The 15919-nt window shown below is 42.1% G+C and overlaps 1 protein-coding gene across 1 annotated transcript in view; it reads left to right on the top strand.

Moving 5' to 3' along the window:
- LOC126249400 (rho GTPase-activating protein 7) overlaps positions 1 to 15919 on the top strand; it is a 281270-nt gene that overhangs the window by 121346 nt on the left and 144005 nt on the right. Inside the window, exon 4 of the mRNA XM_049951053.1 lies at positions 9217 to 9316. Within this exon, the coding sequence (XP_049807010.1) occupies positions 9217 to 9316 (100 nt within the window). The remainder of the gene's footprint in view (positions 1 to 9216; positions 9317 to 15919) is intronic.

Raw genomic sequence — 15919 nt, forward strand, 5'->3', positions numbered from 1 at the left:
AAAGAGCACTAGAATGCGCCGGTACAGAGTATCTCAGCAAGTGGATAAAGCGACATCTGTGCGTAGAAACATACACTAAATGAACACTGACGGCTGCGGCGTGCACGCTATGACCCGGAAGTTGCACATGTGCAGGAGCACCACACGCGTGCAGAATTTCTGGCCGGCCCTGCTCTAAATGCTCCCCATACACGTGAAACAATTCTATGGGAAATACAAAATTACTGGACTATACACTCTTAACGATTCGTTCTTCTTCCAGTTTCTTGATGATTTTTCCCATGTGAAGTTATAGAGATATGGTCTCCCAGCCATTTTGTAATGAAGAACACCACGACATTATACCATAACTGCTAGCAGATTAATGGACACTGTCATTTCCTGCTCAGCTGCCATATTTGGCTCTATAATCATGCTGACCTCACGCTGTGTGACGTCCAGCTCTCTGTTCCCAACTGAGAAACAGTAAGGCAAAGCGGGTTCTGCGCCACTTTTGTTATCAAAGTAATTGACTAATTAATTAAATTCATCAACTAATTAATTAGAATATCAATTTGATATCAAAAGTGGTGTGGAACCCGCTTTGCCCCACTACTTTGGGGGAACTGTGGCAACATGCTGCCTCAGTTTTACTCATTTCCACTGAGGTTTAGTGCATTATGTTACTTTATCAATCTCGTCCTTAAGTTTTTTAGGGTAGCGTATTTCAGAACCACTGGCATAGCTGTTAATTCTGCAGTCATGACATGCCAGAGGGTAGAAGCGCTTCACATTATATTGTAGTGCTGTTACCTAGAGGCAGTTGTGTTTGATGGAAGTTAAGTGAGGCAAATAAATGGCATCTGTTTCTCTGGAAATTTGAAGTGTTTTGCTTTTTGGTACAGCTCTCGACCTACGCTGCTGTGAACTGTTATCCTGTTTGCCATCACGGAAATGTCTGAGGAATTCGCAGTTAACCAATTGAAGGCAGTGCGCTGACTCTTCTTTGCACGTTTGCCATACCAGTGGTAGGATTTTGGAATCTTTTTGAATCTAGTTAGTGCTATAGATAATTCATTCTTGGTATTGGAGCAGTGACAATTTAACTTGTCTCGTGGGTCAAAGCGCCCGTTGATTTGATTAAAGACTGTTTAACAAATGTAACAGTACCGCGAATTGATCATGGTCCGCCGATAAACGTTTCTCTTGTTAATTTGTCTGGCACGCTGCACATTGCTAGGTGCGCATACATTATTCCGGCTGCGGACGCAATTGTAATACCGCACGACGCCACGAAACAATGGTTTTAGTATTGAAGCACCAGGCGAGGTTCATCTGAAAACAGTGTTTTCTAAAGCAAACACGCAAGAAACTGTAATGCATTGCTCTATGTAAATACTACCTGGTATCTGTTCTAAGAGCCCTCAGATGGCTTTTCTCGGGCATTTCCGCAGACATTTGCAGTTTTCTGGGGAATGTGTAGATAGAGTCAACCAAAATAAGTACTCGTCACCACGTTTTGCTTATGACGTCCAGTGTCAACGTAAAACATCGTTGTTTTTTTTTCTCGTTGCGAACAAAATTTGGGTATTTTATGTTCAACATTCGATAGAGCAGTCCAAAATCAATATAATGCGATAATCATTTTAAAGATATGTAATAAATGGAAAGCAAAACACAAAGAATAATTAGCTGCTGAGTAGCGCTTCTGCATGGCGTTAGCGGACAGAGCCGCATCGGCGGCACATGAACGCATGCCGTGCTACTCAGTTTTCACACGCAGCTGGAGCATCAGTTAGTCTTCCCGACTTGCTCTCTTAGAAGAGACAGCCGGTACGGAATCCCCAGATGTAATTAATCTTTGTATATAAAAACTGGATCAGGCTCGTTCCTACTGCCAGACTTATGTCACTAAATACTTCGACCACTCTTTCTCATACTGTGCACCTTGAAAAGAAGCAGAAGGTTATTACAAAGTGGTTAATGATGTACGAGGGGATTTCAAAAAGTAAATTTCGCATTACTATTTCAGGGCAAGTAACTTTACTGAATGCTGCACTGCGCATTAGGGTTACACAGATACACGATACAATTTTTCAACATAGTCGCCATATCTCTGTAATCACGGTCGGAACGTTCTCCCAATTGTTCAGCTCCTCGATGATAGAATCCGCTCCTTGGTCACGGAGCCATTCGAGAACCGCTGTGTGAACGTCCTCATCTTTGGAAAATCTCTTTCTCTCCAGATGTTCTTTCAGCTTTCCAGACAGATGGAAATCGCACGATGCAAGGTCTAGTTGCCCGAATCATCATCGCCCACGTCTGTTCGACTTTAGACAAATTGTTCACCATTTCACTACTGCTGGCTGCTGTGTTCCATTTGGTTCGTATACCGCCAGAATTTCACGGTGAAAGTCTGTGCGATTCAAGAATCGTATTGTCACAAGTGCTTCAACTTTGGACTGCGTTTCGGGTTGCCGCACCTTTTCACTCTCACAATGCGACATAGTGATGAGACAACCGAGTGGTTTTAACAACCGATTGCCGGCCGGAGTGGCCGTGCGGTTCTAGGCGCTGCAGTCTGGAACCGAGCGATCGCTACGGTCGCAGGTTCGAATCCTGCCTCGGGCATGGATGTGTGATGTCCTTAGGTTAGTTAGGTTTAATTAGTTCTAAGTTCTAGGCGACTGACGACCTCTGAAGTTAAGTCGCATAGTGCTCAGAGCCATTTGAACCATTTTTTTTAACAACCGATTGGTCAGTCGATTGTTTTTTGTTCAGTCCGTTTCTTCAATCGAATGGAGCAAACGAATGAAACTAGTCTCTGTCGCCATGTCAGCTGTTCAATGCTTTCAGTCACTCTGTGTTTCACTGTTTTTATACTTAATGTGAGATAGACGACTGGCGCAATTCTCTGACAGTTCCACAGTGATATGAATGTTTTCAATCAGTCTCCGGGTTTGAGTGATTTAATTTACATAATTTTTCAGCGTTTTCAGTTATACATGAACCATGACTAGGGTTGCCAACTTTCTAGAGACAAGTAGCGTATCTTATTTCAAGGCGACGTGAATAACAGGCATATTTCTAAAAATTAAGTATTTATTAAAATTTATGTATTTACTTAGTTAATTATGAACTTTCTCTAATTTTGGTATAAAATATGGATTTTTGTTTGTTTTAACATGTCAACAATTGGTATAACATTATAAAACTATATTTAAATAAATGAACAATTAATTTTTATTTAAATTTATTGAAGCTTATTCTCTCCCTCTCCCTCTCCCTCTCCCCCCTCTCCCTCTCTCCCACTGGTTTTCTACCATCAACGACAGTTCACTGCGGTAAATATTGATATGACGTAAGCAAAAAGCATATATGATACAATATTTTAAATTGTTTTTGACTTAAACACTTAGTTTTTAAGCGTATCCTGACAGAAGTATTTTTTTGCGAAAAATATTTGTCACTGCTCGTTAATTTTCTTTCAATTTCTTCAGTTAATGAAGTTTCATAATATGAATGATCTTGGCAGATTCTGTATATCGCATTGAATTTATCCTGAGAATAGCTTTTTATTCATTCATATGATTTCTTTCATTCCCACGCCACTGAAGGTTTCGACAGTGTGATCCAGACACAAAGTTCACTATTACGAAAACGCTTGTTCAGAAACACGAATGAAGAACTGTACTAAACGCTACTTATTGGCACTGAATGAAAGGTAAATATCGGAACGGAAATAACAGGGACGTCAGGCGATAACAGAGTGCAAACAATAACAATGATTTAACAATGGCAAAACGATCGAATGTGTCCGCTCATAACTGAATGCGCAGGACTGCGTCGACTCCTTTCATTCGGTTGCGCCCACAGACTGGTTCACTCAGAACAAAGAATGAATAGTCCAACTGATACGTAAAGCTACAACCGGCTGAAGAGATTGTTTTCATTCGGTTGCGCCCATAGACTGTTTTCGCTCAAAAGAATGAGTGGACATTTCTACCAATATCCAAAGCTACAATCGAATGAGTCGATTAATTTCCAAAAACCCACTGAATCGATTGTTTTCATTCGGTCTCAATCATCACGAGTGCGATGCGCGTGTCATCCGTAAAGCAGGAGAATTGCACCTTCGGGAAACGCTGAACATGTCCTCTCTTCTGACAACGCGCCACACTTGTTGCGCGACTGTCTTATCGTGGGACGACATGCATAACCTATTGTCTGAAGACCGTACGTAATTAGACACCAAGGTTAGATTTATCACATACAATTTTGCTATTGAAAAGTCGATACGCACAATCTTTGTGGAACCCAGAGAATAAAAAATGCATTCAGGTGCCAGTAAATGAGTTAAGCATTAAGACAGACAAATAATGATAGAGTCCATTTCACATCACAATTGAAACACCGATGTTACTGCTCATGCATGAGTAAGTATATCCATATATTAACAATTTACGCAGAAGAGAGTAGGGGTGACTACTGACTAGGTTCGGGCGTGATGGGGGAGGGGGGGGGGAGGAGGTGGAAGAAGGTAAGGAATTAAACTTGCGTCCCAGTTCGTAGAGCCTTTGACAACCCCACCTCTCAACGAAGACAGGTTATGGAGCACAACATGAGGACTTCGCTCAACTGAGCGTGCGTGCTAAGTTGAACGTTACTCTCGTGTTCAGCACAACTCTAGACAGCATCCAAAGTAGTTAGATGCCAATCTCTTTATCGCGGTCGATTACATAAAATTAACACTGCCTGAACTAAACACTGACAATTGACAAAGTTCATTGTGAAGTAATTCTTTCGCTCAAGATATGACAGCAGACAACCGACGAATGGAACCCTATTAAGGGGTGGACCAAAGTTAAATGAGAGCGCAACCTGATCATCGAGCCCTTAGAAAGCCTTCGATTCTGCACAAGCGTGCTGATACAGAGCGCTCGGACCCCCGTTCCGGTAGGACGCAGTTGCGATAGTTCCCACTCAGGAGGAGGCGTGGTCCCTACCTTGAAAGTTACCGACCCTGTCACAACACTTTCGATTATACCAGTTGTACCCGATGAAATACGTGCAGCTGCATCCTTGTGTCTCCTTCTTGTAATAAAGACGCCATTTGCAAACGTCTTAATTAATTGTGGCCATACTGGCTAAGTTTGGGAACCGTGACTGTGCGGAAAATTTATTTGTATTTTTTGCTACCAGTCACTTGAATTGTTTTATGTTTAACATAATACAAAGCGTTTCGAGCATTTTCTGCTCATCTTCAGACATTTATGTACATATCAAATTGTTAGTCAAAAATAAACTGTCTTAAACTAAATAACGTATATATATATATATATATATATATATATATATATATATATATATATATTTATTTTTTTTTATTTTTTTTTTTTTTTTTTTTTTTTTTTGCTGCCCTCTGCCGATGTGGCTGCTGGAGTATTTTGAGGGAGAGGAAGCAGTGGTTGGCCGGAAACTGATGTTCAGTGATGTCTTCTGCTGGTGTGGAGCTGTGCTTCGTTGTTGATTATGATTGACATCACAGCTTATGTGGGATGCAGATAGTTTTGCATCACTTGTCATTGTGTGAAAATCGTGTGATACACTGCACTTGCACAAAATCGGAAAAAAAGGTAAAGAATGGATATCATGGAAGACATGGAAAATTTCATTCATAATACAAAATATGGGGATAATGTTCTTAACGAGATAACCGCGTTCACAAACTCGGAATTCATCAGTTAGTTCTAAACCAGCTCTATTGCAATTGATTTAAGATGTGCCAATATGAAACAAACGACTACCAGACTGACAGTATCACAAATATAGCTGTAAAATGCAACAGTCGATACTCATACATATGCTGATATGCCATCATCTTGTATTAAGTGCAAAATTTTTACATGTAAGTAATTTAACGTCAAAAAAAGTGCCAAAATAAATAGCGCAATAGTGTAATGTTACACAACAGCTCCACCGGTGTACCAGTGATGCAAACGAAGCTCTGGGACGCCAAAATAGCAAGTGAACAACTGCCGTATAAAGAAGTGTATCATACGATTATCGTACCATAACAACTGATTCAAAACTATCGGCATCGTACACGGGCTGTGATGTCAAACGAGACACGGTTCCACAACAACAGCAGCAATCACTGGACATCAGTTTCTGGCCAACCACAGCCCTGCCCCCCTTCCTTTCAAATACTCCAACAGACACTCCAGCAGCGGACGGTAAACAAAAAGTTCTATGCTAATTTAGTTTAGGACAATTTATTTTTATGTAACGATTTTTTGTGCGCCTGAAAATGGACATAAAAAGCTCGAAATGCGTTGCAATATGTTAAATCAAATATAAAATAGTTTAAGTGTCTGATAACAGAAATACAAATAAATAATTATTGCAAACATCTTGCATGCTTGTAATTAATGGTCACAGCTGGCTGGAACTTTGTTTGGGGATATCTAGAGTCGTAAAACTGCCGTAGGCAACTGTAGACTTTCGTAAGAAAACGTACACTAGTATTCGTAGTAGGTTTGGTCAGTTATGATAGTAACCGTGTTACCTGTCATTGCGTGTGTTGCGTACCTATCAGGCGTTACCTCATTTCGACTGCTTTTTTGTGTATTCTCTGGATGTCTTACAAGATTTCCCTTGAAACGGGAAGCAGTGAACCATCTAGAAACAGAGTGTGGATTTATTCGGGACATTTTTGTTCTTCATAGTTAACCTCCAATCTGCTACTTAAAAATAAACAGTATTTATAGCAAAATTGAAATTTTCATTGTTTAACTAAGGTTTTATTCGAAAATTGTTGATTTGTAATGTGAAGCAGACGGATGGTGTAAAAAAATAAACAAAAAATACATATTTATCATATAGTGCTAGAAAACGCAATTTCCTGGAAAAAAGCTAAAATTAAAAAGCTGCAAAACAAAAACATATCAAACATCGCTTCATTACTCCGTCGAGCCTATGCAAAATGCCTTTCTGTTACTGATAACCCAGTTTCGCACTTGTCAAATGTAGCAGCAAGCTCTTGCCTTTATTTATGGTGCATAACGTTGTACTGAGTATGAAATAACAACAGTGATTTTACAGTTTTTTGTATTTGTGCGTGTAAAATGTATTTGCATGAAAAGCAATTGTTACAAGAGCAGATGATTTTTTATTTTTTTTTTCGCTTATAAAATGCAATTTATATTTTGTAAGGATATGAAATACACAATGGACTAAAACACTGAGCGACGTGCGGTTCTAATTATATGCAATGCAAATGTCGGCTCTCGGTTCCTTTCTCACACGTTCATTTATGTTTCTTCCCCTACCACTAATATCTACAATCCTACCATTTACTACGTCATGTATGTAGTGTACCAAAACTACCGAACGGAAGATTTTGTAGACCGCAACTCTAGGCATAGCCCTGTTCTTCTGTGCTTCGTCTAATTACTCACCTTTACCCATCAAGCGCAACATGCCTTAAATTAGGTCCATAGTAGTCATGGCTATGTTTGGTCTAAATTTACTAAATTATTTTACACAATCAGATTAATACAATCAAACTGTGTATATCAATGATCTGCAAATTCTGGAAGTCACATGTTCGAGTGTAACATTCTAAAGGTGTACAACTACAAAGTCACAGTAACAAATGTCTGTCGTGCCACTCTCCCGGTACTGATGTAATATACGAGGCCTATTCGGAAAGTAAGGTCCGATCGTTCACAAAATGGAAACCACTGCGAAAATCAAAAATGTTTTATTTGCAACAGTTAGCTACACCTTCCAGCTACTTCTCTACATAGTTGCCGCTCCGATTTAGTCATTTGTCGTAGCGTTGTACCAACTTTCCAATAGCCTAGTCATAGAAGGAAGTCGCCTGTGCTTCCTGCCAATTCTGTACGCTGGTCTACAGGTCGTTGCCTGCGCCAGAATGTTGTCTGTATAGCTAGCGGTTCATCTGGGCAGAGATGAAACTCAGGGAGAGTCAATTACGGGCTCTATTCTGGGTCACCAACCACTCCCATCGGAGGTCCCCAGCCCTTGGTCCGGTGGCTAGCGTTTCTGCCTCTGTATCGCGGGGTCCCAGGTTCGATTCCCGGCCGGGTTGGAGATTTTCTCTGCCCAGGGACTGGGTGTTTGTGTTGTCCTTATCACTGTCATCATCAACATTCGTGACAATGGCTAGATTGGACTGTATAAAAAAATGGAGTGTGTAAAAATTGGGAGCGCCTCACAAGCCAAATATCATCATCATCATCAACTCCCATCGAAAACGCTGCAGGAGCATCGTCATTGCCCGTTCAGAGTGTGGACGAGAATTGTCATGCAGAAGGAAACATATGACAGTTCTGTTACGCGGTCTGCATGACATCAGGCGAAATCTCACACCAGGCCCTCGTACTTGGCGGGAGACACTATTGTTCTAAGCATCTTTACGTGCTCACTGTGCGCTCAGAACTGAAAAGAGCGACGTGACGCGATCGACGGGCATACTAGAGACACCGCCCAACACATCTGTGCGAAGCTTCATCGGATTTTCACTGTGGTTTCCATTTCGCACCCGATCGGACTTTACTTTCCGAATAACCCTCGTATATTTGGTGTCTGTTCTTCGGACCTGTCTGAAAGAACGGACCCCACACATATATCTATAATTAAAGCGATGACGAACAATGATTCCTTCAGCGCAGACGCACACCAAGCTCGAACTCTTGCGGGGAATGGGCGAGATGCCGCAAGTAATGAGGCTAATGAGCTGGCGCACTACATTGCTAGTGTGTGCTGCAAGTTGAGAATTTGGATCTGACGGGAGGCGTGTTAGTGTGGGCCGTGCGGTTGTGGTGACCACTGCGCCCGGATGGCATAGCGGTCAGCACATCTGCCTAACGACGGTTCAATCCCCCGCGTCCGGCCATCCTGATTTAGGTTTTCCGTGATTTCCCTAAATCGCTCCAGGCAAATGCCGGGATGGTTCCTTTGAAATGGCACGGCCGACTTCCTTCCCCATCCTTCCCTAATCCGATGAGACCGATGACTTCGCTGTCTGGTCTCCTTCCCCAAACAACCCAACCCCCCCCCCCCAACATCTGCCTAGTAAGCACGAGACCTGGGTTCGAATCCCGATCCGGCACAAATTTCAACTTTTCCCATTGATATAAATCGATGGCCACTGGCAGCTAATGTCTTTAATTCCTTAGTGTATTGATGTGAGCTGTGCGGTGTTGGCAGAGCCACGTGTCTGCTGACGACAGTGAGGAGGAGCTGGAGTGCGCGCTCAGCGAGCAGTGGACGTTCCAGGCGCGGTCCCGGCGCTGGTCACGGCTTGATGGTGAGTGCTCAGCTTTCATTGGCTTCCTCTTAACCCCACTTTGTATATTGCACTGTCCAGTCAATACCTCACCGCATTATATTAGGAAAGCCGTTTCTAGAATAAAGTGCCACTACACAACCTACCTGATACGCCACTGTTACAACAAAGCAAAACACCTGCGCTGTAGGCGCCACACAATGCTCCTGTTGGTTTCAAATAGTTCGTAAATTCAAGAAATCATGGTATCACCAAACAAAAGTGTGACATTCTTGGCCGTGGGCCCTAGGAAGCAGAACATTTCACTGGGATATAAATAACCCATTGAGTATGAAAGGGTTAAATGTAAACGTGTTAGCTTTTATATTAGGCCAAACGAGGGAGACCAAGAGATGAATACACTAAGCAGATTCAGAAGGATGTAGGTTGCAGTAAGTACTGGGAGATGAAGAAACTTGCACAGGATAGAGTAGCATGGAGAGCTGCATCAAACCAGTCTCAGGACAACACCATAGGCCAAACACATTAAGTATCTGTAACTGGCCACTCTTATTTTATATTTCTACAGTCCAGTTCAGAGTATTATATCTCTTGAAGCTTTGTGGGAAACCTGTAGTGCGGCGGAGGTTCTAGTCCTCCCTCGGGCATGGTCATGTGTGTGTGTCCTTAGGATAATTTAGGTTAAGTAGTGTGTAAGCTTAGGGACTGATGACCTTAGCAGTTAAGTCCCATAAGATAAAAAAAAAGCCTGTAGTGCGTTTTACAGATTATTTGTACTTGTATTGAACATTTATTGGAACGAAACTGAAAGCAAGCAGTCACCATTTTATCTAGGTTTACTTGTTTATTTAAACCATAACTGGTTTCTGGCATACGCTCTAAATATCCATTTTCAGATTTCTGCATTCACGTGTTAAGTATTGCATGTTTGCAGTTGCACAGTATGTGAAATTACACTAGCCAACAAAATTTTACTGTTTTCTGTAACTGGCATATAATGGGCTGTGTGTGCTGATAACGAAAATGTTAACGAAAATGCAAGATTAGCTCTCGTTTTCAAGTTTTGGTAACTTTACGTTATTACCTGTCTAAGCTTATGCTTGTATTTACCTTGCTGTTATCCATCGGAAGAAGGTCACTGGAGGTGTAACCGCTTTGCCTGGCGTTTGTGGTTTTCTGCTGGTGATTCCCTAATTAATGCCCAGCAATAATCGACTAACATTGTTGCACACCAGTTCCGTATGGCCACTCGAGAAACTGTGTTCTTCAAGTTTTTCTGGTAAGTGCTTACAGGCCCGATTACCAGTACACAATACATTATTCCTTTACGAAGCAAGCAACCAGCAAGATCGACAATAGGCAGCATCTAGAATTTTGGAATAACACAGTCAAAAACGATTAACTAGTCCATACAGAAACATAGTACGAAGTTGAAAAACACCTGTTATTCTGGTGACGATCTTTAGGAAATGGTTCTGAAGGCTGTAACGGTTTTCTTTGTCACTCAGTGTTTTGTTTGTGAAGTTTCCCAAGTCATAGGAAGTTTTATTTACCTTTTCGAAGAGTGTATAGGTCGTCGGTTCTTTCCCTGTTTCGTATGCCATGCAGATGTCGTCGACATGATCGGGTGGCGTCATTGTGGCCGGCGGTATTTAATTATCTTCAATAAGCTTCTCAACAGATACCACATTATCTGAGTCACAATCAACACAAATATTTGGGCCAGAAGTACTTGTAGAAGACTGAGTAAAAAATTGTCAGATTTAGTCAATTTTTGTTTACCCTCTCTTTTTTCCTGACGTTGTTTCTGCTTAAAGGCACCACTGTTTTTTTTCTTTTTTTGTCCATGATTTTAGTTCACTTCAACAAAAACTTTGCAGAGTAAACAAACAGTCCTAATGCGTGATTACCCGTATGTGCTCGAGTAGAATACTCACTGCGTTGCACTGACTTTATACGTTGCTAAGAATAAACCTTATGTATACATTGAGCTATATATACTTTCCCGTTTGCTGTTACTTCATTGGCCTGTCGTTTACATGGAGCTTAAAGCACTCCCTCGCGAGTACACTCAAGCAACATGATAATAAGACAAGTTGTGCTGTAATGTCGCCCGTAAGACCGAAAAAATCTCGCAACCGCACAGATATTACCGGCACGTTTGCACTGGCTGGCAAGCCGTCCTAGCTAACTGCAAATGCCAAGACTGTGGTAGGGAAGGCGAAAGGTCGACTTCGGTTTATTGAGAGAATTTTAGGAATGAGTGGTTCACCTGTAAAGGAGACCGCATGTAGGACGTTGGTGCGACCTATTCTTGAGTACCGCTCGAGTGTTTGGGATCCGTGCGAGATGGGATTGAAGGAAGACATCGAAGCAACTCAGGAGCGGGCTGCTAGATTTGTTACCGGTAGTTTCTAACAATAAGTAAGTGTTACGGAACTGCTTCGGGAACTCAAATGGGAATCCCTGGAGGGAAGGTGATGCTCTTTTCGAGAAACACTACTGAGAAAATTTAGAGAACTGGCATTTGAAGCTGACAGCCGAACGATTCTACTGCCGCCAACATACAATGCGCACAAGGACCACGAAGATGAGATACGAGAAATTAGGGCTCATGCGGAGGCATATAGTCGTTTTTCCCTCGCTCTATTTGCGAGTGGAACAGGAAAGGAAATGACAGGCAGTCGTACAGGGTACCCTTCGCCACGCATTGTACGGTGGCTTGAGAATTATCTATGTAGATGTAGATTTAAGCTAGTCATATTTCAATCGCAATAACAATTGTTTCACGTTTCATATATTTATTTAATGTAAGGTGAATACCCCGTCGAAATCGACGGTAACACGTTGCCATTATGCAGTACCACGTACTTGAGACTTACTTTGGAGGAGTCGATGAGCAACCTTCATTGGTCACTTTTATAGTTAATGCCCATAGCTGCCATTAGTCCATGTACATCATTAGAAATGCCAAGCTCTTTTAACTTTAGAAAAATGGAAGGAATGCTAATGGCGGTTACGGAACACACATTTACCGTCTTATCAGGACAATTCCACATTTGTAGTCTTGATACCTTCACTTCAGCTTTACCTTCCGGTATTTCCAACTCTCTCACTAGAGCGTTAAGTTCACACTGTTATTTTGTGAATCTCTGTATGCTCCTCTGAACACACAAAATCAAGAACTTTCGAAGAACTGGGTTTTGAAGGCTTTGGTGCAGCACTGGTTTCACTACCGCCCTCGTCACTATCACAGTCAGGTGGGACAGCAACAAGCAGTCCGTCTCCGTGATGCACTTGTCGCATGCCCGACAGTATGTTAGGGTAACTCAAGGAAGACTTTTTTCTTGGAACTACCATGTGTTAACAGACTTGTCATACAAAATCAACAATCATTCACATGGTTTGGTGGTTTTCGCCAGATCAAGGGCATAGCAAAGCCCGTAGAAGCTCTTTTACGGTTCAGTCACGAATGAAGATTTGATACACAAGATACGCATCATACGCGAGGAGCCCAGGACATGTCATGGTGCCCGATTTCACAGCCAAAGTATAGTCTGTATGCCTTCCTAATATATGGCGTTGTTGGCCTCCTTTGCAGCTTCATGTAACCTGTCTGCAAATGTAGCAAAAATTGTCAGCACTGTTTACGAAATTACGAGGCATGTTGAATCACGGGAATTACAATGACCATACGCACTTCAGTAACACGTTCTTCCAGCACACGAACAGAATATAGCCTGTAACAAACTGAAACTAAGCTTAAACGAAACATACTCCGCTCCTCCATTCCCATTCCCACTATGAGCCCGGGATAAAAACAGCGACAAAATACACGCAGCTATAGTTGCCTGAAACTTTCACTCTGTCTAGCATCAGCGGGATTTCAAAGCCTATATGGAAATGAATCGACAGTGAACCTCTAAAATTAATCTAAACTAAACTCCGTCCGAACAGGTCATGAAGGGCCAACAGTACTGACCGGCCGCAATGTCATCCTCAGCCTATACGTGTCACTGGATGCGGATATGCAGGGGCACGTGGTCAGCACACCGCTCTCCCGGCCGTATGGCAATTTCCGCGACCGGAGCCGCTACTTCTCTACCAAGGAGCTCCTTAGTTTGCCTCATAGGGGCTTGGTGACCCCGCTTGCCAAAAGCGCTCGTCAGACCGGATGGTCACCCATCCAATTACTAGCCCAGCCCGACAGCGCTTAGCTTCGGTGATCTGACGGGAACCGGCGTTACCACTGCTGGAAGGCCGTTGGCGACAATGAACGCAAATAAAATATGATTATAATTAAATGTACCCCTGTAACTTAGAAACGAGTGCTAATCCGAGATTTTCATTGTCATTTTCGTGGTCAGCGTGGTCGACATAGTTAACAAACATTTATTTCATCCCGGTTACATTTTCACTGTTGGCTAGTGTTATTACTCCACTTTGTTAAATTTAAAATCTATCTATTTAGTATAAAGGTCAATTGGGTAAACTATTTACAAAAATTAATGGTAGGAGGCAGGAGAAGCTAATGCTGAATGCCTAGTTACATGTATTGCAGTTTTTGACTCGGATATCCTCGTTGCCTTGCACGATATTTTTTTGTGAAGAGTTGCTTATCCATCAAACAGCTTATAGTCTGATGATTTAACTCACACATACTGTTTACGTCTTTGATGCGGCAGCACTTCATAATTATTCGCCCGAAATTTTGAGACACACAAGCATCGGAGACAATCTTCATAGACAGTATTACAATTTTTTTAACGAATACACCTCCATTTGACTGTATATTTCTTGAGTACAATCTAGATTTCGGCTTTCACGGCATTATCGAGTGCAATGATCTTAGACTATTAACAACACTTTTCTGTGTACTGTGCAGTATGGCGCATACACAGCTGAACACACTTGCTTAACATTGGTGTAAATGGTACAAAATTAACGCCTTGTAGGAAACCCAAGATCTGTCGTCTACCTCCTTTGGGCTGACTTCCACAGATATTATGTGCCTCTTCGATAATGTACCGGCCGGCCGGGGTGGCCGAGCGGTTCTAGGCGCTACAGTCTGGAACCGCGCTACCGCTACGGTCGCAGGTTCGAATCGTGCCTCGGGCATGGGTGTGTGTGATGTCCTTAGGTTAGTTAGGTTTAAGTAGTTCTAAGTTCTAGGGGACTGATGACCTCATAAGTTAAGTCCCATAGTGCTCAGAGACATTTGAACCATTTGATAATGTACTGCATCCCTACAAGACGTTAATTTTATACCATTTATATAAATGTTAAGCCAATGTGTTGAACTGTGTATTGATCATCGTGCACAGTACACAGCAAAAAGATGGTAATGGTGTAAGAACGTTATAGCCGATAATGACGTGAAAGCCGAACTCTAGAATGTACACAAAAAATGTACAGAAAATAACAGTCAAATAGCGATGTATTCTTTCAAAAAAACACTGTATGACCGTGACTCGGCAAAATCGAAAACTTTTTAGAGCATGACAGTGATTTTTTTAAATTATTACAATAGATTCTCTATAGAGCATAGGCGCGTTACGATCTTGTCTTCTGTACTATACGCAGTAGATATTAGTGGAATATAGATTTAGTATATGATATGCAGAGATATGCTAATCGTTGAAAGTTATCAATTTCATGTATGTCCGAAAACAGTTATGACTTGAATAATGAGGTAAACTTTTGTAAAATAGTGACTGCTGGCTTTTAATTCCCTCACAACATTTATCTATCTGGTAAGTACGATTCGTCAGCGGTGTAAAGGACCGTCATACCAAATGAGATGTAAATCTCTTCTAGCATCATTAGTGGATCCTAAAGGGGTTTTTAAAAAATTTTCCTCTAGAATATCTGAGGACGCTGTAAATGCGATATCGTCGGCTTTAAGAATGTGTAACTCATAGTCTCCAGAACGAGATTGAAAAGTTGCTCTGACGACACCTTGGTGGCTGTTAAACTTCAGCGCTGAAGGTTGCAAACACTGAGTGATCTAGTGAAGTGGAGAATTCTTAGTTTTTGCAGCGGCTGGCAGCTGAGTCAGCAGTTTCCTCGTGGAGGACGCGTCCGCAGTTCGCAGCTGTCAGCGCAGCTAGTGCTACACACAGGCGTGTGGACACCCACCGTGCAAAACCCTAGTAGCGCCGTGTCGATAGACGGCTTAAAGGCGCCACCCACGCGTGCTAGGCTGATGCGTACTGGCAAATGCTGATCCGCGCTGCTTTCACACCGCCCTAGTCTCTCACCACTGACAAGCCTCTTCCCTTTGAATTTGCCGATTTCACAAAAGCCATACAAATACTCCAATCAAACGTTGATCCTGCTACCTAAGCTCTGCAAAAAACACAACCCGCATGATACTGCTGGATGCAAGAGATTGGGCACTCTTTATTTGCAAAACAAACACCAAACAATCATAATTCTATGAAATAAACTAATCACACTACAATAACATGATAGATCGATGGGACGAAATCAGTGAACATGCAATCGCACGAAGTGACATGAGTGGAAACAGACGAGAAATGCCGATGTTGCAATGTAATGAATATATCGTGTCAGTTTAAAATATGTGCCACACCGGGACTCGAACCCGGATTTCTGCTTACC

This window comes from Schistocerca nitens, chromosome 3 (genome assembly GCF_023898315.1).
Source record: "Schistocerca nitens isolate TAMUIC-IGC-003100 chromosome 3, iqSchNite1.1, whole genome shotgun sequence".
NCBI lineage: Eukaryota > Metazoa > Arthropoda > Insecta > Orthoptera > Acrididae > Schistocerca > Schistocerca nitens.